General features: G+C 51.9%; 1 protein-coding gene across 4 annotated transcripts in view; it reads left to right on the top strand.

The window, feature by feature from the left end:
• Positions 1 to 24,111, top strand: part of RNF220 (ring finger protein 220) — a gene marked incomplete at both ends in the record, with an annotated part of 207,720 nt that overhangs the window by 172,980 nt on the left and 10,629 nt on the right. Inside the window, 6 exons of one of the 4 annotated variants that reach the window (XM_084243907.1) lie at positions 1,432 to 1,549; positions 8,577 to 8,622; positions 12,321 to 12,422; positions 17,208 to 17,250; positions 20,323 to 20,444; positions 20,796 to 20,928. In XM_084243907.1, the coding sequence (XP_084100033.1) occupies positions 1,432 to 1,549; positions 8,577 to 8,622; positions 12,321 to 12,422; positions 17,208 to 17,250; positions 20,323 to 20,444; positions 20,796 to 20,928 (564 nt within the window). Of the gene's footprint in view, positions 1 to 1,416; positions 1,550 to 8,576; positions 8,623 to 12,320; positions 12,423 to 17,020; positions 17,075 to 17,207; positions 17,251 to 20,322; positions 20,445 to 20,795; positions 20,929 to 24,111 lie in introns of those variants that run through there. The other 3 variants (XM_084243906.1, XM_084243908.1, XM_084243909.1) reach the window with 3 other exon arrangements.

Here is a 24,111-nt window from a genome sequence, read left to right on the forward strand (position 1 = left end):
TCTGACAACCCTATTCAAGCAACTACCTTGGTCATCAATGGCATCATTTATCTCTCTGAAAGCTAATTTTGACCCTCTCCAGGCACCAGTAGGAAGAAGAATCTGGGAGAAAGATCTGGGCGTAAGCTAAAATAGGCAGGTATGTTTCTAGATGAATAGAGTTTCTAAACCCCACGCCGGTAACCAGAGGCCAAGAGAGCACTGGGCACAGGACAGGGCTTAGACATCCAAAGAGGGGTACACCAGGCAACCTTCAGACTCCTCCCTAACATGGTGTGTTCTGTAACCATCGGTGACAGAGCAGGGACAGAGCTCAGACTCCTAGCCAATCCCCAAGCCAGCACAGCTGCACTGTACCTACATGTGTTCACATACTGGGAATATACAGCTTGAAGGGTATTTTGGAGGAAAAGAACCCAAAATCTGTGAGACCCACAAGAAGCCAATGAGGTTACCCAAGTGAGAGGTAGTGAGGCCAGAAGGAGGAGAGTATAGATTTCAGGCATTTTGAAGAAGGAGGACAGGACTTGGGAGAGGTGGTGAGGCAAGGAGAGGGGCCACAGGTGAAGTGAAGCTTACTGACCTGGGGACTGAGAATAGGGCGCTGCTGAAGGAGGAGCGGGTTTGGAAAGGGCAAAGAAGTCGAAGAACTCAATTCTGGATGGTTGAGTCTCTGATTCTTGTGTAGTGTCCAGACACTGGTGTCCACTAGCTTCCTGATTTAGGAGGCTGGCAGACATGGGCGGGGTCAAGGGTAGGTCACAGATTCTAGGGTCAACAGGACAGAGGTGGGAGTTAGCACCATAAGCAGGAGCAAGATGGTCCAGCATGCAGATGAGGAGAGGCTGTGAAGAGAGTGGAGAGAACGCCATCCTACAAGCCCCCTGCGTCCTTTTCAGTCTTTCCCATCAACTGGCCTCCCAGACAGGACTAGATCATCTCCTGTGTACCCACTGCTCTGCACTGGGCCTGGTGCACAGTCCACAGACAATGTCTGTTAAGTGACTACAGGAATCAACCCCCCTCCCTGGTTTCTTCCTTCTCCAGTTGGGAAGTGTGTAAGCAGTGTGGAAAGGAGAGTCAGGGGACGCTGGCTGTTCTGGGTGATGGTATGATTAAACCAAGACCTTCTCCACTAACTGTGTGAAATGAAGTGATCAAGGTTTGATTGCACAGAGCATTGATTGTGTCCCGATAGATTTCTCAGAGGGGCAGCCGGCTGCGGAGTTACCGTCACAGACACTGTCTCTGGAGCTGCTAAGAAGAGTGACACTCAGGGGCGCTGAGACCCTCAGACTCACCCCTCCTGCAGGTCAAGAAGGCAACAGCAGACTGGGATCAGAGGACTGAGCTGCTGACTTTCCCTCCACAGACTAGTCCAGCTTATATGTGTGTCTCTTCTTCTTCCCTCACCAGGTAAGAAAAAGGCAGCAGCCTTGTTTGACAGCCAGGCCCCTATTTGCCCCATCTGCCAGGTCCTGCTGAGGCCCAGTGAGTTGCAGGAACATATGGAGCAAGAACTGGAACAGCTGGCCCAGCTGCCCACCAGGTAAGCCATCTACAGGAGAGCCTGCCTGGCGAAGGACTCCACACAGAGTTCTAGCCTGCAGGTCCCCAAATGCCACCTGGCGCACACCGCAGCCTCTAGGTAGAGACAAGGCCCTGCTGCTATTCTCCCCCATTCTGCTTGTAGTCCGCAGATCTCCCGCTGAGTAGTGCTGCCTTTCTTCTTGCTCTATTTTCGGAGATAGGAGCAGCGTAACCCCTCTTCAGGCCTCAGCCTCAAAAGGGCACAAGAAGAGCTGGAGCAGGAATGAGCCACTGCCATGGGCCCTGCACAACCATGCTGAGCCTCTGGAAAGGGGAGCAGAAGCAGGACCTGGGCCTGGCAGTTCCCCCAGAAGGACAGCCTGGTGCTGTCCTCCAGGGAAGTAAGCAGTACCTTCTCTGAATCTCAAGGTCTGAAAGGTATGAGAGTATGCTTAGAGGTGTCCCCCACTGCTCCACTCCACCTCCTTTGTCCCCACCTGCAGGGCTGAGCAACACCTCCTCCAAGGCCTTGTGGACAAGCCAGGTTACCAAAGGGAGCAGAGGAGGAGTGTAACAAATTACCCTAAATCTTAGCAGTTCCATTTAATTATTCTCATGGACTCAGTGGCTGGAAGCTGGGACTCTCTAGAGACTCCTTCATTCCCATATCTGGTGGCTGATGCTGGATATCTGCTGGGACCCCAGCTGGGGCTGTGACCAAAGCACCTGCATATGGCTCCCCCGTGCAGCCTGGGCTTCCTCCTAGCATGGCAGTTTTGGAGTATTTGGACTTCTTACATGGCAACTTAGACTTCTAAAGCAAATGTTCCAGCCAATGGAATCTGGGTGAGCCTCAGAAATCACCTTATGTCACTTCCGTTGTACTCTGTTAGTCAGAGCAGTGCTAGCCCACACAGGGCTAGAGGACATCCAGAGGTAGAGGATATGTACCCACCTTTTGACAGAAGTCGCAAGCTCATATTACAGAGGAGCATATGTGGGGGATATAGGCTGCAGCCATCTTTGGAAAATGCCAGCTGCCACAGGGGAACAACCTGGGCCACTGCTCTCAGTCCCTACCTTGTTCAAGTCATAAGATTTGACTGATGCTCTTCCTTCTACCCTCTCACTTAAGCCCCCCTACAGGGCACAGGGCATGCAGAGATCAGTCAGAAATGGTCCTGGCCCTCAGAAGCTCACAGTATGGGAGTAAGGAGAAGCAGGCAATAGAAACCCTGAGGGTGCTCACTTCCACAGCAGATATGCTAAAATTAGAAACCCTGAGGGACAAGGCTTCTTGATGAGAACTGCTGTGGGAGCACAAGGGGCCATCAAACCCAGCGTGGAGCAGAGAAGGCTCCCGAGGCAGTTGAGGCCTGAGCTGAAGCTTGAAGGAAGAACTATTAGTTACCTATTGTTGTGGTACAAATTACCCCAAAACCTAGCAGCTTAAAACAATAACATTCACTGTCTCACTGTTTCCAGGGGCCATGGAATCAGGCAACCTTATCTGAGGAGTGGTGTACCTTTTTGTCTTCTGGTAGAGTCTCTCATAAGGCTGCAGTAGAGATGTCAGCCAAGGCTGTGGTCATCTGGAGGTTGGGTTGGGTTACAAGACCGGGGCCCCAAGATGGCTCACTCACATGGCTCTTGGCAGGGAGTCTTAGTTCCTCCACAATGGGTCTCACAGTAGGGCTGCTTGAGCTTCTCTATGACAAGGCAGCTGACTTCCCACAGAGGAAGTGATCCAAGAGAGGAAGCCCCATGCCTTTTATGATCTGGTCTCAGAAGTCAGACACTACTGACTCCAACACATTCTATTTATTACAAGCAAGATACCAAGTCCATCCCACTCAACAAAGGACAGTTAAACTTTGTAAGCTCTACCTCTTGAAAGGAAGAGTATTAAAAGATTTGTGGGAATACTTAGAACTACCACAAAAGACTATACTAATGATAGTAAAAATGATCCTTGTTGAGCACTCAACAGCATTAATTTATCTGTACCACAACCCTCTGAGATAGGTAATCATTATTAACTCCATTTTGACTGATGCTGAGGCATCAGATGAGGAAACTGAGGCACAGAGGAGTCACATGACTTTTCCAAGCTTCACCACCTGTAAAGTGTAAAAATTCAAATTCAAGCAACAGTGCCCATGTCTTAACAGTGCCCACCACCCCCCTCCCAGCCCCAGAACTCTTATAGTTTGGGGTGAATGGGCATAGAAAGAAACATCCTTCTGCAGTTAAGTTCTATGCCTTGGCTGTGGGGACAGTCCCTCCCAATGGCAGGCTCCCCCTCAACGGGAAAGGAGAAGAGAGGCCAAGATGTTGGGACCTGCAGACTCTTGTAAAAGCTGTGCCCCCTAAGCATCTGGAGAATGGGCGCCCTAGCTCTTTTTCTGCCTTCTCCTTGGGCCCACACTGCAGTCTAGTCCCCAGGACCCCACCTCTGAACTCCCCGGGAGATCCACTGCTGGCAAAAGCCGCCTCGTTCCAGCCCACCCACGACCCTCCTCGCCCACACCCTCTCAGAGCGACCCCTGCTTCCGCACCCCCACCCGCACGGCCAGTCCCCAGCCAGCGCCCCTCCCCGTGCGCCCTCGCGGCGAGGTCCGGGTCGCGCGCTCCGCGCCCCTCACGCCCGGGCGCAGCCCCGCGCCCCGTCACCCCGGGCACGCCCCGCCTCAACCCGGTGTCTGACAGCGGACAGCGGGATCTGCACAGCAAGTGAAATTCTCGTCGGATCGATAAAGCCGAAGCGCTGGCGGCGACGGGTCGATGGTTTTATCTGTCTCGGCCCCGCCGCGCCCGGCGCGCTGACAGTCCGCCCGGCCGGCAAAGGCGTTCAAGGGCAGCGCGCCTGCGGCCGCCCCTCCCGGCCGCCCTCCCCGGCCGCCGCGCCCACCGGACTGCAGGCTGGACCTGCCCGCCGCCGCCCTCCTCGTGATTTATCTGGATTTTTAATTGGAAAAAATTTGCGAATTAATTGATTTCAGGAACTTGCCAATTAACATTGTAATTGGGTGCGTGATAAATTCCCAAGGAGCGTGTCAGCTCCCTCCGGGTTGACGGCGCCCGCGTGCCCGGGTGGCGCGGGGAGGGCCCCAGCCCTGGCTGCCCGTGCCCCGCCCCTGCCGCTCTCAGGGAGGCGGGAGGCCGGCCGCGGAGGCTGGAAAGAGGTGGCACCTGGGCCCCTGAGCGTCTTGATCAGCCATTTCGCAGACGGGGAAACTGAGTCCTGCAGGAGGGTAAAGTTATGTATGCATCACTCAGAGAGTTCTGGGCAGACCCCAAAGGAGGCGGGGCAGCCCCCATCCATGGAAAATGACCGGAGGCTGCCTTCCTCCTCACCAACACACTTTTGGGCACGCTCCTTGCTCCTGTCCCGTCTTGCCTCTCCTCTCAGACTATCTTCCCTTCCCTGGCCCTGTCTTCGCCTGCCTTGCTCTCCCTGCCCCTCTTTTAGCCTAGCCAGCTCCTAAGTTATCCAAACTACCGTTGCTGGTGGTCAAAGACACAGGCACAAACATACACACACAGTTTAAAGGCATGTGCACATACCCGGTTCCAATGCACAATTTAAACCACACCGAGGTGCGTGCCGGCACTGAAAGACCACTGCCCAGGATGCTCATCCCCGCAGGCACTTACAGGAAAGAGTCAGAACACCCACTGGCAAAGCACTTACACTTGTCAAAGCACTTTTACTTCCCAGATCAGCAGCTATGCCCACACGCCTTCCCTCAACCCCTCCTTTCTTTCCCCTTCTCTATCCTGAACAAGGCTCCAAGAGACCCTGGGATGTGGCTAGATAGAACAAAGAGGGCAAAGTTAGAGTGAGGACAGATTGGGGAGGGCCTTTGGTGCCAAGGGGTTGTCCTGATGTCATCGGGAACTAGAAAATTGGTGAGCTGAGCTGTAGGAGAATCCCCTGGAGGCCAGCGTGGACCATGAATTGGGGATAGAAACAGGAGGGCAGGTGAGGCAGTTGAACAGGGTCTAGGGAATAGATGATGAGGCTGACCTAGGACAATGGCCATGGCAGTGGAAATGGAAAAGGAACGATGAGTGATCAAGGGATCAAGAGGGAGAAGCTGATTACTCTTAGCTGATTTAATAGTGGGGTACTTGTTAGGAAGAGCATTCTGACTTGGATGACTGGAGGGGTGATGATGGCAGAGAAGCAAGTATCTGAAGGAAAGAGGAGACAAGAGACAGGGCTGTGGGCATGCTAAGTAAGCCTCAAATGGCACTGGGAGCCTGGACGTGTACAGGCCAGAGGGAGGCTGGGTGACTGGAGGAGAGGCAGGGTGTGGAGATGGCAGTGTCCCCATCCCTATTTAAGCCTTATTTAAGGCCGGCCTCGGTGTTTGGTTGGGTAATGAACTAGATAAACAATTCCCCAAATAGATTAAAACGAAGTGTAACTTACAAAGGCGGCTGGTGATGATGGTTTATTCCCGGGCAGCACACCATTTCTTTATTTCCAAGGATAATTCAGTGTAAATCACCTTAATTAAAAGTGTCAGCCCAGCCCATGAATATTGTACTTAGGAACGCGTTTCCTGGGTCCCAGTTATAATTTAAAACCCATGGATCACTAGGCAGCGAGTGACTGAGAAGGGAGGAAATCGTTGGGGGCGGGCTGTGCAAACAGGGAGGGACAGGAGGCAGAGTGGATGGGCAGGCAGGGGCCTGCTGCCTGCAGCTCCAGGGTTTAGATATCCTCTCCAAGGGGGGCCGTCCCCAGTCTCCTCAGTCTCTGAGGGTCCAGGTATACTTGGATGTGATCAGGTTGTTGGAGGAAAGGTAAGGCAAGTCAAGTGGTGCTTGCTCAGAAAACGGGGAGGAGTCTGGAGTAAATACAGTCCAACTTTGGGGGAAAGGAAGAGGACTGCTAGGGAAAGATCCAGAGGATTGGCAAAGGGAGAGTCTGGACATTCTGGTTCCAAATGAGACCATTTCTTTTTGCCAGTGAGTGGCTAAAGTCAGAGTCAGTAGGACCCTTCCCAAAGTGGAGAAAGAAAAAGAACTCACAACTCTGTCCTCCTTCCTAATCCCCAGGTATCTTTAGGGAGGCAGCATAGAGATTGAAAAGCAACACTTTGGACGTGATCAGACATGAACTCACTCAAATCCCAGACCCTGCATGGACTATGTGAGCGTAGAGGTGTTGCTTAACCTCTGTTGGTCAACTTCGCAAAGTATTTGTGAAGATTAGTGAGATTATACCTATAAAGCACCTGGCACATGCCTGTTGCATGCACAATAATTGTTCATTCTTTCTTTTTCTCTTCCAACCTGATCCCACTCAGATAATATTCAGATCTCAGAGCCCGACATCGATCAGGAATTCAAGGGCCATTTATGAGCAAATGTGATTGAAGGGAGCCTGCACTGGCTGTCCTTGCAGTCTGTGCTGCCCCCAATGTGACTGGACAGGCAGACAGCTGTTTCCACCCTCAGACTTTAGCCTCACCCTGCTGCCGAGCCAGGCGGCTCCTGTGCTGTGGCGTGCATGTCTGTTTGTGTGGGTGTGTGGCCCTATTCATCTGCATTTGTGGGTGCATGTGTGCCTGGATGTGTGTCAGTGCAAGTGGCTGTTGTATCTGTGTGTGTTTATGTGAGTGTGGGTGCCTGAGCAGCTTTTCCTCCAAGTCTGGGTAACTGCTGTGTCTTTATGGCTATGTCTTAGGTAGAATTCTGTGCCTACGCATGCCTGAGCTCCTGGTGTGAGCCCATATATGCGCACGATTGTTGATTGAATGATAGAGAGTTAATGGATATGTGTGTATCTGCCTTTGTACTAGGGTTTCTCAACCTCAGCAGTACTGACTTTCTGGGACAGATCATTCTTTGTTGTGAGGGGTTGTCCAGGCACTGCAGGATAGTTAATATCCTCTACCTACTAGATGCCAGTAGCAAACCCCCTGCTCCCAGGTGAGAGCTACTACTTTATCTGAATCTGCGTATGGCTTTAGTCACATATTGGGTGTGACATTGTCTAACTCTGTGGGTGCCTGTGCACATGCATGGGTGTTCCCTGTGCATTCATCAGTGAGTTCGTATGCACCCTGTTCTGCCTTGGGTGTGTGTCTGTGGCTTTTGTCCTTCATGACATCTCTGTGGGTGTGCTCCACCTGTACTCCTTGTACGTGTGTTTGTGCGGGGACCCTAGATGAATGGGCTGTGTGTGCCCCTGTGCATTTATCAGCCAGCACCTCTGCGTGCATGTATTTGTGTGAGTGTGTGAATGCATGTGTGAGCACAGATGTGAGTATAGTGGGGGCGACAAGGAGGGAGGGACAGGAACAGGGATATTAATGTTTCTGAAGTGGATCTGATTTGATACGTCTTGTTCCATTGTCAGCATCTGTTTAGCGGGGATTTGTAATACTTTGTGGCTCTGGATCACTCATGCTTAGCGTGGGATGTGGCCTTGCATACCAATTTTGTTATTAAACACAGTCCTCGCCTCCCCCACAGCCCATCCATCACCTCCCGCCCCCGCCCCCGCCTTCTCTGAGCCGCCCACCATATTTCAGGGCCCAGCTCCCGCCCGCCTGCCGCGCCCGATGCCGGAGGGCCTGGGGCTGACAAATTGAATCAGGGGGAGATCATTTCTGGCCTAACGCAGTTTACAGCATGTTGGAGGGTGAATTGACAAGAGCCATGTCAGCTCTATCACCCCAATCCCACAGGAGCTAAGAACAGACTGGGGACAGGGAGTGGAGGTGGGGATACCCCAAGCAGGCAGAATCCTTGGGGAGGATATGGGGAGTCAGGTGAAGTCCCTGTCCTCAGCCCCATGGTGGAGCCTACCACAGAGTCTGTATCCCACTCCTGGAAACCAGCTCTGGCCCTAGGCCTGTGGTGGAGGCTGAGCTAGGCAAGGGACAGCAGGGGTTCACTAAGCTGGATGGAGCTGAGCTGAACTTGGCTTGGCTGTGCCAGCTATGCCTTCTTCTTCTTGCTATTCTACCCTTCCATGCCCTGGGCAGCAAGTGGAGTAGTCACCCTGTTCTCTTCTTTCTTGGCAGCAAAAATTCCCTTCTGAAGGATGCCATGGCTCCAGGTACCCCCAAGGTAGGTAGCCAATTATGTGTTTTCCTACTGCCCTCCTACCCTAGGCCCGCTGAGAACTGATTCCTCTCGAGGGAAAGGCGCTCTTCCTGACTCCCCAGCTGTCTCCAGGCCTAGGCCTAGGGCTGCCCTGTACCTTGACAGAGGGTGTGTGTGTGTGTACACTGAGTGTGAGCCAGGGTACACTCATCTGACTCCCTCTTCCTCCAGTCAGGAGAGGGTGTGACCTGGGGCCAAGGGAGACCCAAACACTAAAACTGCGAAGACTCAAAAGAGGAAGGTGAGCTATAACAGATGGGGGAAAATAGAAATACGGGTCAAGACAGACAGGTTAGGCCTTTAAAGCCAGACCGTGAAGTGAGTGAGTGTGTGTGTGTGTGTGTGTGTGTGTGTGATCCTGAGGGTAACAGGGAGCCAGAGAGGATGCTGGACTCATTTGAGAAGAAAGTCTGCCTGTCTGAACAGACAGTGTGGAAGAGAGGCTTGGCAGCATCAGATGGAGAAAGGAAAAGTGAAAGACAAGTGACTAACTCAAAAGAGGGACCAGAGACGCCTCAGCACATTGGTGTCATTTGTACCAAGAACTCCCATAGGTGGCCACAGAGGCAGGTGGTCCTGCTTCCCCAAAGGTGATAATTTGTGGGGTGGGGGGACATGGGAAAGAGAATAAACCCTTGGGCCTCCCCGGTGGCGCAGCGGTTGAGCGCTGGGTTGCAAAGCTGCCCGCGGCCTCTGAGGCGCCGGTTTGATCCCCGGCTGCTCCCCGGCCATCGGAGGAGGGTCCCACATGGCGCGCAGACCTCTCCTGCCGCCCGCTGCTCCCCTCAGCAGTGTACTTCGGTCCTTCTGCCTGCTCTGCTCCCCGCTCTGGCTCTGGTGAATTCTTTCACCCTCCCGCGCTTCTGACTGTACCCAGTGCATGTATAAACAAAACAAACAAACAAACAAACAAAATAAATAAAAAAAAAAAAAAAAAAAAAAAGAGAATAAACCCTTACTCGTTGAATGACCCCTTTCCTACCCCTTGGTGTAAGATGCCATCCTTTCTTATAAATTCTCACAATGGCTCATAAAGGCAGGGATCCCTAAACCTTTCTACAGGGAGTGAGGAGTAAGCCTTGAAGCTTTGGGAATGGATTAAATCAGTCAGGAGAGTATATGAACAGAGTAAAGCAAACTTGAAAAAGAGAATCTAGAGGACCCCTGTATTGGGGGCTCAAAATAAAGTATAGAAGCCAGGGAAGAGGCAGAGTAGGAATACCCCCAGTTACAAGAGGGATAGGAGAGTATAGTATCCCAGACTCCTAAGGGAAAAATGTCCCCACATGTAGGGGATGGCTATCAGTCAAATAGAGAAAGCCTAGAGAAGACGACCATTATATTTGGAAGTCTTACAGTCACTGGGGACCGCTGAGAGAGCACTTTTGGGAAAAGGAGCCAGAGTGGCGAGCATCACCCCTATGGGCCTGACTCAGTCCCCTAGAAGCCTTTAAAAAGGGTAGGAGTGGACTCTAACTTCATTCCGGAAATGCCTCAACTGCAGCAAGCTGGACTGAGGACAGAGAAGGTAGCCCAGCCTTGGACTGGTGCAGGCCCTAGGCATGGAAGCAAAACCCTTCTAGGCCTAAAGAAAAAAGGTGGGGAGTACCAGGCAACTGTGGACTCAGACGTGAGGCCACATTCGCTGAGCTTGATCCGGCCTCCTACATTTATTGTTGTGGTTAAAGAACGTATGTCGTGGACAAGCTGCCAGGTTGGCCACCACAACCACTGACACCTGAGCAAGCTGACAGGGCTGGGGATTGGACCCCAGTGAGGCCTCCATTGGGAGGACAAACACAAACACAACCCATGTCCACACCTAGTTCCCCACATACACAAATGCACACACACCCTGGAAGTGTTAAATACAGATCCCTGCAGCCACCAACTCAGGAATATTGATCAGACACAGAGACAAGGGCCACTGCTTACCCAGTTTCAAAGATGTGGTCACATCCCCAAAGTTGTCCATTTCCGGGTCTAGCCTCTGCTTTGAAGTAGGCTTTAGGGAAGCAGGTCATGGGTGGAAGAGCCCCGAGGTAGAAGGTTCAAGTAAGAGACTGAGAGGACAGGGAGGAAGAGGGAGGGAGGAGGGGGGGAGGGTGAGGCCACCCTAGACAAGATTGATGGCGTCGTTGCCATTAAGAAAAAAATTAGCCGGTGGCGGCTATCATATTAAAGGGTGAAGAAGCCGTGAATTATTTTCTTAAAGATCTTATCGCTTACAATGATAATTTTACCTTCCAAAAGGCCACTTTTAATGAGGCGAAGAGCCAGGCAAAAAGTCATGATTTAATGCCGGGATTTTTTTTTCAAAACACATTTTACTGCTTTTTGGTCCATGTTTAAAAAGCGCCAGTGACCTTTTTTTATTCCGCTTGCCCCAGGTGTAATGCTGAGGCCTCTCAGGGCTTCTAACCGAGAGCGAATGAGAGAGAGGGAAAAAAAGCTCAAGCGTGAGCTATCTTGGGGGGGCGGGGGAGTGGAGGAAAGGGTGTCCACATTGTTTTCCCTCCTTGGAACCAGAGGAGAAAGACATTTCCTAAAAGCCCACCTTTTTTCTGAGTCAGGGCCCAGTCACCCACTAAACCTCCCACGGGGCCAGGGTGGGTAAAGAAGGGGCTCCACGTTACAGGCAATCCCACCCAGGCCCTCCTCAGCCCCTTTCTGACTCCCTGAGGCCAAGTCAGAGAGCCCCGCCAGATACACAGCCACCCCTCCCTTCCGGGCCCACGCCTGAGGATGTGCGGCGTGGCCACCGCATGCGGGTCACATCCTAAGGCTCAATCGGAGATGAAGGATAAATGGCTGCTCCATCTTTCCCAAATTGCTTTCTTTGGGCTGTCACTGGCGATTTGGCATGGTTTTCTAGGCTGGGGAGGCCTCCTAGGGAATTGCATGCTTCCGCCTCAGCACTGTGCAGGCTGGAGGAGGTGGGGGCTGGGGGAGTATGGATTGCTTTCAGGCCTCCGGGCCCCCAGTTCGCAGCTGAACAGGCCTTGGCAAGAGCCGGCAAGAGCAGGCTGAATGTGCCATGTGGTATTTAGAATTGTGGTGCTCACACACAATTTGAAGCGGACAGTTTATTAATCTAAACTGCAGGCGTATGTAGAAGAGGCCGTGCAGGATTGACATGGGGGGATTAGTTTGGCTGGGGTTTTTGCTGCGGTCATCCTCGCAGCGCAGGGATAAATGGACCCAGCGTACATCCCTAGCTACACTCAGGAAACTCATACATACTATTTAATTTACTGTCTCCATAGTGGGGCTGCCATCAGCCTATATTAGGGCCAGGCCAGGTTTGTAGCTTTACCCCCGACCCTTCAGGGGTCTCCCAGAGTCTCTGCTCACTAAGGGAGAACAAAGCATGTATCATCTCAGCCCACTGGGAGAGGCTGGGAGTCTTGCCTCACTGGGGCAGAGATTCACTGGGGTCTAGGAGGTTTGTACCTCCTTGGGGGGTTCTCTACCCATTCCTAGCATCAAACCACACTCCCAGGGCCTGACCACATGACTACAGGGTCTCAAGAGTGGCCTCTGAATTCCTCTGCCCGCCTTTTCTCTGCCTCTCTCCCAAGAGCTCCCAGGACCAAGAAATTTAGGGGAACAGCTGTAGGTCTCATTCCACTGGAGGCCACATGTCCTTTTTCTTCTTCCAGTCCCTCCTGTTGTCTGCTTCCATCAAGAGAGAAGGAGAGTCTCCAACAGCATCACCACACTCGTCTGCCACGGATGATCTGCACCACTCAGACAGATACCAGGTGAGGAGGGGCTGGGGTGGACATGAGAGCTTAGAGATCACACCTAGCGCTGACTCCTCCTCTCCCCTCCAAACTGTGTTCAGTTCTTCTGTGTTGAGAACCTCTAATGAATCCTCACAGGCACATGCGTCAGGGAAAGGGCCTTATCTAGGCACATTTAGAGAGAGATGCCAAGGTCACCCCTGCTCTGGTGGCTCTGAGCACCTCTGAAACATCCCATTCATCAGGTTTCCTGGGGGTTTGGTTTCATGAGGGACTCAGAGACATAGCCCAGAATCATCTGAAGACTTCAAATTTCAAAATCAGGAACACGTGAGCAAATAACTATTCAGTCCTATCAAACCTTGGTATTAGACCTCTACAGAGAGAAGCAGACATTGCCTGTGCGTGGCTTGGTCAAACAAGAAGAGTGTAAGCACACCATCCTTAAAAACCAGAATGGGGTGGGGGCTGGCACCAAGAATAAGTTCCTAGAACTATATGGAGCTTCTTTGTGGTAGGAAAGAGAAAGAACTCCCCCTAGAAGCTTCTGTCTGAGGAAAGATAGTCCTACCTTGGAGAGCCCCAGGCAGATGAAAGAAAACTGAACCCTGCTCCAAGGAACATTTGTTGAAACAGCAACTTGTCTGCTCCGGGAGCCCCAGTGTACAAAGGGAAGCACAGTCTCGACTCAGCAGCCCTGATCCAAGGCAGAAAGACAAGGCAGCAGGGACCTCTGGGCTAGAGAACAGGGTCACTGCTGGCACACCTGGCCTTTGCTAGAAGCAGAGATGTTCTCTCTGGGCACCCTTTCCTTTCAGCTGATGCAGCCTGGCATCCAGGTGCAGAGCTTCAGAGCGAAGCACCAGGTGTGGGCTGGACACCAGCCTCCGCTGGCACCTTCTGCTGGATGCCTTTACATGGGACTCAAACTGCATGGCCCAAAGCGCCACACCTGGGGAGAGATCCCAGCTCTCACGAACCCTGGTAAGGGACAGCCCAGTCTACCTTCTAGGTGAGGCCCCTAGAAGACAGTGCCCTCACCCAGAGAAGCCTGGTGTAGGTGGAGCAATGACATAGCCCTAGGGAATTCTGTTCTGAGAGGGAGACAAGGCTCTGTCCCAGAGAGTTCCTCTGCCAAGGGGGAAACAGAGCTCTGCCTTCAGAAGCCCATCCTCTCTACTCAGCATTCAGCCTTACCGTCTGTTGAGCTAGGAAAAGAGTTACCATCAGGCAGAAGTGTGGTATGCTCTGGTATGGCACAGAGGCCTTCTTAGATTTAGATTCAACCTGCTTCTATTCCTAAAAATGCCCTCCATGAATCTTATGGGCCAGGTTCACCAAATTCATGCAGATACTCCCTGGCTGTGCTACATCCATGTTTTTACACATTCTGTTTCTACTAATGGGCCTATTTGACCCTACCTTATCAAATTCCTATTTATTCTTCAAATATCTGCCTAGATACCATCTTCTCCAGGAAGCCCTTCTCATGAACCCTGTACATCCCGATTATCCCTGTCCTATATTTCAGTCACCTACGTAGGTATGTTTCCTTTTCTACTGATGTATATAACAAATCATTCTAAAACTTTACAGTCTAACATAATTTTAATTATTTCTCATGATTCTGCCAGCTGACTGGCTATTTCCTCACTCATGCAGTTCATTCAGCTAGAGGACTGGCTGGAGTGGAAAGTCCAAAATGACCTCACCACATTTTAAGAGTTGGGAGTGCCCAGCTTCATGTGGCTTCATCCTCCAGTGGGTTAGAGTGGCTTCCTTGCTCAGCAGTTGCAGGGCAGTGTCATACCAAGGGGGAGAAGGCCAACGCTGCAAGATCTCTTGAGGCCTCAACTCTGAAACTCACACATCACTTGGCAAAGCCAAAGCAAGTCACAAAACTAACCCATTATCAAGGGATGAGAAAATGTAGCTGTTGATAGGAAGCACTGCAGAGGGTGGTAGCATATGTACTCTATCATAATGAGCCTGACTCCCCCACTAGACTTGGTGTTCCTCCAAGGCAAGGACCTTGTAGTAGCCTTCTTTACTCCCTTGCTTAATTCAGACATTTATCTAGTTCTCACTCATGTTCAGCCCAGTTTCCATACCTTCAAGGAGTTAGATTTTCAAATACATAATTACAGCCTAGGCAGGGATATAAATAAATGTCTAGGATAGTACAGTGGAGATTATGACTGACCAGGGTTCCAGAGGATAAGTAGGAGTTTTCTTTGTTGGCCAAGAAAGGTTATTCTAGACGAAGGAAACACTACAAGCAAAGGGTATAGCAATATAACTCAGAATGCTGTGTGTGGGGACCTGCTACCAGTTCAGTTTTGCTAGAAATTAAAATACAAGGGGAAATGATAAGAGGTGAAGCTGGGGAGCAACCCAGGAGTAGAGTGGCTAACCCATCCCCTGATTTTTTTTTAAGATTTATTTATGCATACAAGAACTGGGGTGTAGGCCAAAGGTGCGGGGGTGGGGGGGTGAGAGGATTCACCAGAGACAGAGTGGGATGCAGAACAGGTGGATTGACTGAAATACACTGCTAAGGGGAGCAGCGGGCAAGACAGGAGAGGCCTGCTGTGTCAGGTGGGTTATCTCCCTGGCTGGGGATCAAATTCATGTTGCAGTGGCTGGTGATAGCTTAATAGTGCTGTGTCTTTAATCCCTGTGCCACCAGGGAGGACTTCCATTCCCTGATCTTTATGCAATGCCTGGCATGTAGTAGTTGCTCAATTATGTTGGACTTTTTTTTTTTTTTAATCATAGGTGTAGGCCCTGAAGGGGGTGGGAGAATGTGTTGGTTTCTGCTTTGGTTTCCCATTTACCTAGCCCCTGCTAGGTTACCTAACATTCTTAACCAGTGCTTCATTTTACCCCTCATAGCAATTATTCAAGCTAGGATTCATCAGTCCTTGTTTATTACTAAGGAAATTAAGCTCTATAGAGGGGGTAAGTGACTTTTCTAAAACACATAAATTATGAGTAAGAGTCAGATTTGAATCTGAGTCTGTCTGAACCTGAATCTTAGTTTCCTTGCCCGGCACTGAGCTTGGGGGTTTCCTTCATAAATATCCTCTTACCTTCTACATGCTAGCCCTTGTGCTGGATAACTGGATAGAGATGATCCACCTCCCAAAACCGGACAGCTATGTAGACAAAGTATCTAAGATCAAAGGCAAGCGAAAGAGGTGCGGAAACCCAGAGGAGGCAACCAACCCAATGTTGGGGGGAAAGTGAAGCCTTCCCAGGGTCCTGGAAGATGAACATCAGTTAACCAAGCGGGAGATATGGGGGGCCTAGAGGATAATCTAGTCCAGAATCCAGAGCAGGGAGTGCTCAAAGAGCTACAGATAAGGCTTCCACGGTGGCGCAGCGGTTTGAGCGCTGGGTTGCGAAGCTGCCTGCAGCCTCTGTAGCGCCGGTTCGATCCCCAGATGCTCCCCTGCTGCTCCCCGGCCACGGAGGAGGGTCCCACAAGGCGCGCAGACCTCTCCTGCCACCCGCTGCTCCCCTCAGCAGTGTCCTTCAGTCCTTCTGCCTGCTCTGCTCCCCGCTCTGGCTCTGGTGAATTCTCTCACCCTCCCGCGCTTCTGACTGTATCCAGTGCTTGTGTAAATAAAAATAAATAAATCTTTAAAAAAAGTAAAAAAAGAGCTACAGATAGTTTTGCAGAGTGCCAGGAGGGTAAATGGAAAGAGCAATGATGGTATGAGCTATAGTGAGGGTAAAGATGGAAATACTCTCACGGAATTAAAGTTTTCCGTTAGGCCCGAAAGGGTGAGTAGGAAATACAAAGAGGTGGAGATGAGAAGATTTAAGAGACCTTTAAAGGTAGACTCTCGGATCTAGAGGGCTGTGTGTACGGAATGAAGGAGTCAAGAACGACTCTCAAGTCTCAGGTGTGGACACACCTGAGGGGGTGGCAGTATTTCCTTATGAATTGAGGATCCAAGAGGAATGCGCCTGTTGATGGCCGCGTGGGTGTGCAGAGTTTATGCGAACTTCGGGGGATGTCAGCAAACAATGTGTTAGGAACCCTCCAATAACGGGGCTGCTGAAAAGCCAGGGCCTGGGGTTCTGGAGGGGTCGGGGGACGGGCAGCACAGTTGGCATGTACAGTGAAATCATCATCGGGGAAATCCGACGCCTCTTCCTCAGTTCAGCGCCAGCCTCGGCATCGCCGCCCCAGGGAGCAGGGGCTCTAGGGCCCGAGGAGCCCCGCACCGAGAGGGGGCGTGGGGTGAAAGGACCACGCTTTAGTTGGGGTGGGTAGAACGAGCGGAAGGTGGGAGGGACCCCAGATTAGTCCCAGCCGGCTGCTACCGGAGTAGGAGCAGCTGTTTCCTGGTCCCGGTCCGGCCGCCCCCCACATCGTGAACTTTCACCCCCGGCGCGCGACGGCGGCGGGTCACGTGATCAGGGCCAACATGGCCGCCGCCGCCGCTGGGAGCTAAGTGCCGCCGCCGCCGGGCAGCCGGGGGGAATCCGCCCGCATCGCCGCCCTCGCCGGCCGGGCGGCCGCGGGGCCCCGAGTGCCTGGGGCCGAGGCTGGGGCGGCACCGCGCGGTGGCCACGGGGTCCCGTTAGAGCAGCCCCCGGCGGCTATGCCGAGGGCCCGGAGCGGCCGGCGGAGCAGGGGGGCCGGCGGGAGGGAGGAAGTAGGTTTGTTTACGGGCTGTTTGGGGCGGGGCAGGCCTGGACCGGGGTCGGTGCTGGGGCAGGGGCTAGGACTCCAGGCCGCGCCTGACACCCTCTTCTCTTTTTTTGCATCTGCCGGGGATCTTCTTCCAGACCTTCTTGCGAGTGCGAGCCAACCGGCAAACGCGACTGAATGGTGAGTCTTGCTCGGCCCCTCCCTCCGCCCCACCCCCGGCCTCCTCCCTCCCTCGCAGCCTGCAGCTCCTGGCTTGCGTGGGTCTCTTCGATTTGGGGGCCCCTTGACTTCTTCGCACTTGCAGCGCGGCTGCCCTCAGTTTCCCCTTCTGTCTAATGGAGGTTATGGTTCCCAGCTCTTGCCAAGCCTCTTTAAATGCCTTGAAGAACCCCGGGGGGGCAATAAGTGCCAGAGAATGAGGAACAAGCTACACAATTCCACTCGGGAGCAGCGCTTTGAATTTGCAAACTGCTGGGTCCTCACTGTACAAGCCGGCAGGGTGCTGTGAATGTTTTTCTTCCAGTTTTTAATCAGTGCCCAGTAGTGTGAATACAGCCTCTCTGCTGAGACTTGACAATGCAGAGAGATCTGGAGTTCCCACGGCAACAGGAACTAACTCATCCTAGGGCTCTTTGAGTTATCAGTCGGCCCACATTTCACAAAGGTGATCAGCGTGGGCTCGACAGCTCTTAGAGGCCTTCTCTGAAAGCACATCGTGTATGCACTACCTGCCCCCCACCCCTTTTTGGATTCAAGCCTCTGGAGCATTTCTATTTACTGAACACAATTGAATGATCCTAGCTTTTTATACTGACTAAGGCGTGGTATATCTGGGGGTTGGTTGTAGGGGCTTAGGGTCTCTGGGCCAGCTGGTGAGTGAGGCCATGATGGTTCTAGATTGCTGGCTCCTGCCCCTTGGTTTCTGCTCTGCCATGCTGGACCCCTGTCTGGGAAAGGGAATGTATTCATTGTGGGTTGGCACCATGTTAAGTATCATCATAACATCTCTGAGAGGAAAGTGTTGCATACTATTTGTAGATAAGGAAACTGAGGCTGAGAGAGGTGAAGGTGATTTATTTGAAGTCACACAGCTGGGGTGTAACTGAGACATGATTTAAACCAAAGTTTATCTCCAAAGCCTGTGCTTCTCCAACCATGCCATGCTACCTCCTTGGCAAATACTTGACTTTTCCTACTCAGAGGTGGTCTCTAAGTAGGGAGCAAATCTTTCCCCAAAACACTTTATAGTAAGTTTAATTCAGGACTTAGAAGATGGTGAGAAAAAAACAAACCCACTTTGTTTATCTGAGAATTTCCAGGTGATACTCGGTACATCAGGGGGCTTCCCTGGGACTACTAGGGATCTTCTGTCCTGGATGGCCTGCACAAGGCCAGCACCCAGTGTTTTGTCCTTCTTGGCAATTCTGTAAGATTCACTTCCTCATTCAGTCATCAAATGGTGTCTGATATAGGACCCTACTTCGCAAGGAGGCAATCCCTTGGACAATAAGCAGGGTAGGTATGGAACCTTTGTGTTGACACACTGCTCCATACAGGTTTCCTAAACTCACAGGCTTCTTTGCCTTTCTGATAACTGGCATGCCTACTCCACCCAGTGCTGGCTCTAGAGTGTCAGGGTGTCTCAAGCCTGGTATTCCAATGATTAGGGTAGTCAAAGCAAAGGAACCTAGATTTTTTTACATAAAATCAAGTAGGGCACCAGAATATAATCACATCTCCTCTAGTGAGAACACAGGAAATTTAAGACATGAATCAGTCTACAGACCAAGGTTCCTCAAACCTCTGTGCTCAGTCCTGGTGGGATGGTGGCTTTCCTATTTTGCAGTTAGCATCGATCCCTGCCTTAAGCCCTCAACAGGCAGGAGCTGGGAACCCAAGCATATTCTTACTGCTCTAGCACACTTAGAGGATCAGTCTTTGTTGATACTGATCAGTCAGGGTCTCTTAGGACAGGAGAGCATTGTAGGCTATGGGTCAGGCCTGGTTTCCTGTCCTGTCTGCTACTTTTTAATTTTTAACTTCATGAGTTTGAGCCTTGAGTTTTTTCATCTATTAAAATGACGGTTACAACCTAGATTCAGAATATAGAATTAATTGAGCTACTTGGTGTAAGGTGCTTGATTCTGAGCCTAACACAGTTGAAACTCTAAAATGTATTCATTCTCACCTGTGTCACTGCTCACCTTTGTCCCCTTCCCTAAACTGCATTCATGAGCTTCCCACCAGGGTCAGGACTTTTCCATGAGAAAGTCCTGCCTGGCCTTACAATGGCCTTTCCCTCCTAGGCTAGCTTCCCCTCCCTGCCCCCATATCAGTCTGGTCTCAGAGTGGCTAGCTCTGCTCCTGCTGTTACATCCAGGGAGGGGCTCAAGGGAACAGAGTCCCTTGTTTTGACCCCTTCCTGCTTCGGTGACAGGAGGGTTGCAGAGAGGGATTAGTGAGCTAATTAGAAATGATTGCATCTCTCAGCATTAATTAGCAGTGCTGTGGGCTTGCAGTGTGCACTTTGGAATTGAGCCCCCTGCGGGACAGTGTGGCAGGCAACCCTCTGCCTCCAGAGCCTGCCAGCCCCACTGCACTGATTAAAAATGATGGAACAGGTTTGGGTAAACACAGTTAAGGGCTGCACTCCCAAGTTGCTCTGGGTTCTCTGACTCGGACCCTCTGTGCCTTTATGACTGGACCTCAATTTCCTCTTCTGTAAAATGGGATCAGTGGGTATAGGAGAAATTCTTCCTGGGGTGATTGTAGGTAGGACCTTAAAGACTGTACCTCAGGCTCTTGGCCCAGCAACAAAAGGGATTCGGCTGTTGAATGAACATCAGGCCATAACAGGCTCCTGGAAGAATCTTGGGTTCTAGTGAATAGATGATCTCTAAAGTTACGTTTCTTGACACCAAAAGAGCCCATGGTCTTGGCCTTCTTGGGAGATGCCTAGCAACATGATGTGTCTGCTTATTGGATTCATTGAGCATTCCAGGTAGGGAGGTGTGGGTTGAACTTGAGCCAGCTGCCATCAAAGAGTGGACATTTGGCCAGACTAGCACTAGTTTCCCAGATTCTCTTGGTAAGACCAGGCCGCAAGGAGCAGAAGGTGCTGCATAATGAAGGCCAGGTCAGGCACTGAACTAAAGGGCTAATGGCTGGCAGGGGGTCAGGATGTGTCAGCTCCACTGGGGCTTTGGGAGCTACAGTGACCACCTTTGTTTTGTTTTCGGTTTCTCCATGCAGCTCGGATTGGGAAAATGAAACGGAGGAAGCAAGATGAAGGGCAGGTATGTCCCCTGTGCAGCCGCCCCCTGGCAGGATCGGAGCAGGAGATGAGTAGGCATGTGGAGCATTGCCTTTCTAAGGTAGAGGGGCCATCACCACCTACTCCCCACTCCTTTCCCTTCCCTTCTCTTCTGTTCCCCTGAAACTAGCTGCTGATTGCCCCTGGATCTATGGGCTATTGGGGTCTTGTGGTCTCCACAGATTCTTCCTCTCTGTTCTTTGCCTTCTTTTGCTTTCTCTCTCCCACTTCTCCCCTGGGGCTCCATGGAAAATTATTGGGAAGAGGCCCAGGTCTGTGACCAAAGGAGCCCTAGAGCTGGGGCCCATCTGGCACAGTGCAGCTGGGGGCTAGGGCTGTGCCTTCCTGGCACGTCCTGGGGAGCGGGTAGGGGTGACCTGGGACCGGCATGATCCTGCTCTGCTCTTCACAGAGGGAAGGCTCCTGCATGGCTGAGGATGATACTGTGGACATCGAGCATGAGAACAGCAACCGCTTTGAGGAGTATGAGTGGTGCGGGCAGAAGCGGATACGGGCCACCACTCTCCTGGAAGGTGGCTTCCGAGGTACAAGCAGCCAACACATAAACAGTGGCACTCTGGTGGCCAGGTCTCTGCTAGGTATCCCTCTGTTGGGAGCTGAGAGACTGGTGGCTGGTCGCTGGTCATCCATTCCACCACGTGGAAACTGCTGCTGGCGGGGCTCCTTTGTGACTGTGCTGCCTGCCTGTGATGTGCATATTAAAATGGATGTATTTGGGTGGGGAAATGGAATTGTGAGGCTGCAAGCTAGGAGTGACGAGGGGGGCTCTCAGCCTCGGGTGATGCATTGAAGGTGACAGCCAAGCCGCGTTAGCACCTGCATAAAATATTAAAGGGACGGTTATGCATTTATCACTCCATCCCTCTTAAGGCTGATAAATGAGAATCCAGCAACCTGCTGTACACCTCCAGCACTGGGGGCCCTGAGGGCTTCTAGGCAGACACATTGGATTTTCCTCCTCCTCCTCAGCCCCATGTCAGGGAAATCAGTTACAGAGGAGAGAGTGAGTTATGGCAAAATTTGACCTCCCATGAGCTTCACTGGTGAATCTAATTTTAGCTCTGATCCCGTCCCTTCTCCCCAGGCGCCCTCTGCCCTGAAGCAAGAGGGGCCTGGGCCCAGCTGCTCCCTACATCCCTTGTGCCCTCCACAGTTGCTGCAGAGGGGTCTGCAGGCCTTGCCCAGCTCCTTGGGGGCAGATGGCATGGCCCAGTGGAAGCTCCCCATCCTCCTCAGATCCAGCAACAAACTGGCTGGGTGCCCGGGGTCAGGGTTCTCTTGTCAAAGTCCTTGCCTTGGCCAGGTGAGAGGAGGAGCTGTCTGCTCCTAGCCTTCAGCTCTTTTCTTCTGTGCACAAGCACAGCTGGCACTGCAGCTTGTGGTCATTAAGTGAGCCAATCTGCTTCCCATCTGCCTCCAGTTCTCTGAGCAACACTCTTGGGAGTGCTGCTGTGTCTGATCCCTGGGGAATCTCACAGCAGCTGAGAAGAGGGAGTCAGTCTCCTTGGGGCCAAACTACTCTAGGCTAGTTCCAGGAGGGTTCCCGAGGGTGCTATCCCACAAAGACTGGCTACATGAAGGGGCTACAAACCCAGGTGGCGCATTATGCCTTGGGCTTCTCTCCCTTTACCACATGTTTGGGTTAAGCCAAAGTGTAAATTCAGAAGGTCAGACCAAACTGTTGCCTGAGCCTGAGCTGGAGAATGTTCTTCTGCCATCTTACTCCAATCCTGTCCTGGCGCTTTAAAGAGTCTGGAGCCCGTGAATTGTGTGCACACAGGTGTCTGGTGGCAGCCCATGCAGGCTTCATTCCAGGATACTCTGTTGGTGATAGCAGATACATCTTCCATTACTGTGGCAACTTCTTAGTCAGGTTTCTTGGCACAGAACTGGACCTGATGGCTTTTGGGCACCAGAAAGCCCAAAGGGGGATAAAGCTGCACAGGGCCTGCTGATTTGACATAGTATTTTCCCTGAGCTGGGATGCAGTGCAGAACGGGCATGCGGGGCTCTTAGGCCCTGGGCGGGTGTCAGTTTTCCCTGAGTGTTTACTCTGTGAGGTTGTTCCTTTCAAGAATTCCTGAGGGGAGTTCAAAGGGGGCTTTTCTTTGAGCGATTTGGAGAGCGAGAATGAGAGTGAGACTTGAAGAGGGAACAGGGGCCGGAGGTGCCTTTATCTGCAGAGAATTGCTCCAGCTTTCCTGATAGAAGCTGCTGCCGCCTCTTAAACAGCTTAGTGCAGTCAAAAGACAGGCAGACTTGAAAGACTGTTTTACAGCGAGATCAGCGGGGGCCACAAGGCAGAGAGCGGGGTGCAGCGGAGCGGAGGAGGCTGAAGCTCCTCGGTGGGGGAGCTATCAAAGGGAGGCCCTGGCTGATCCTGACTGCCTCTGCCCCCAGAACCCTGGCTGCAGAGACTGGCCATCTGTCAGTCTACCCTCCCTGGCCAGGTCCAATAGACCCTAACTCTTGGGGGGTTGGGTGTGGCCCTGCCAGGCGGCTGGTGTCAGTGCAGCGCATTGATCGCCCGCCGGGCGGGCTGGGCCACAAACCGGGCAGTGCGTGCTTAATGTGATTGAAAGGCAGTTAAAATGGCGGTGACCTTTTCAGGAGGAATTAGATTGCCTGCCAAGACCGGTTAGAGGGAGTGATAACGCCGGCTGAAGAAGCTGCCCAGCCGACTTCAGAGAGAGGGAGCAGAGGCAGGATGAGCAGGCGAGCGGTGAGGCCCATTTAAGCTGCCCTGTGCGTGCTGACAGAACAGAGATTGCTGTCCTTGTTAGATATGAAAGAATTGAAGAATTGCAGATAAGTTCCCATATCCGATCATCCTCTACCCCTCCTCCCAGATGGGGGACCCTTCGTCATCTTCAGCAAAGCTTCCCACCAGGCCCAATGGGAGCTGGTCTGAGGGAACAGATGAGTTACCCTGAATGCAGTCTGCTGTGGAGGCCCTGAACAAACGAATTTTGATGGAGACACTTGACTGAGGGGAACAGACCTTGGGGATGGGTTACTACTGAGCGGGAGACCTGGAGAAAGGGAGCCTGGGAGTGCATGAAATGGTATTCTAGGACAAAATAAACCACGAGACAGAACGGGTAAGCACTGCGATAGGGCCGCCTGGAACTAGATCTTTAAGACACTAAAGAAAACGGGATGATTTTAAGAGAGTAGTTGGAAGTGCCTAGGAAACACTTTGGCCTTCCCACCCCTAGGAAAAATGCCAGGCTGTGTGCCCTAGCTGTTGATTGTTCCCTCAGAACCTTAAATTTGCTCACTTCTACTGTTTCTCCCCGCCCAAGTTGTAAGTGCATAAAGGGCAGCGCACACAGCTAGTACTTAACCAACATTCCCCTAGAATGTTTTACAGAAGAGCTCAGCAGTTAGGAGAAAAAGACTCTTCTGGGGCATCACGCCAGCAGAACAAGCGGCCTCTGGGCCAGAGAAGCAGGCATAAGGAAAATTTAATTATACAGCCATTTGGGACAAACCTGCTCCTACCTGTAGTCAAAGGAGGAGGTATGCGATGAATGATTCACACCTTTCCTCATTTCCTACCTTCTACTCTTGGGTCCTGAAAAAGTTCTGATCCCTCCCCTGTGACAGTTCATCCAGCTGGATTTTGGGAACCTGGAGCGCGTCTTTTTTGGAAAGGGGCAGGCTGGAGAGCACATGGGAATGGTTTGGTTTAAGTAGGAGACAAT

The sequence above is a fragment of the Talpa europaea genome (genome assembly GCF_964194135.1).
Source record: "Talpa europaea genome assembly, chromosome: 9".
NCBI lineage: Eukaryota > Metazoa > Chordata > Mammalia > Eulipotyphla > Talpidae > Talpa > Talpa europaea.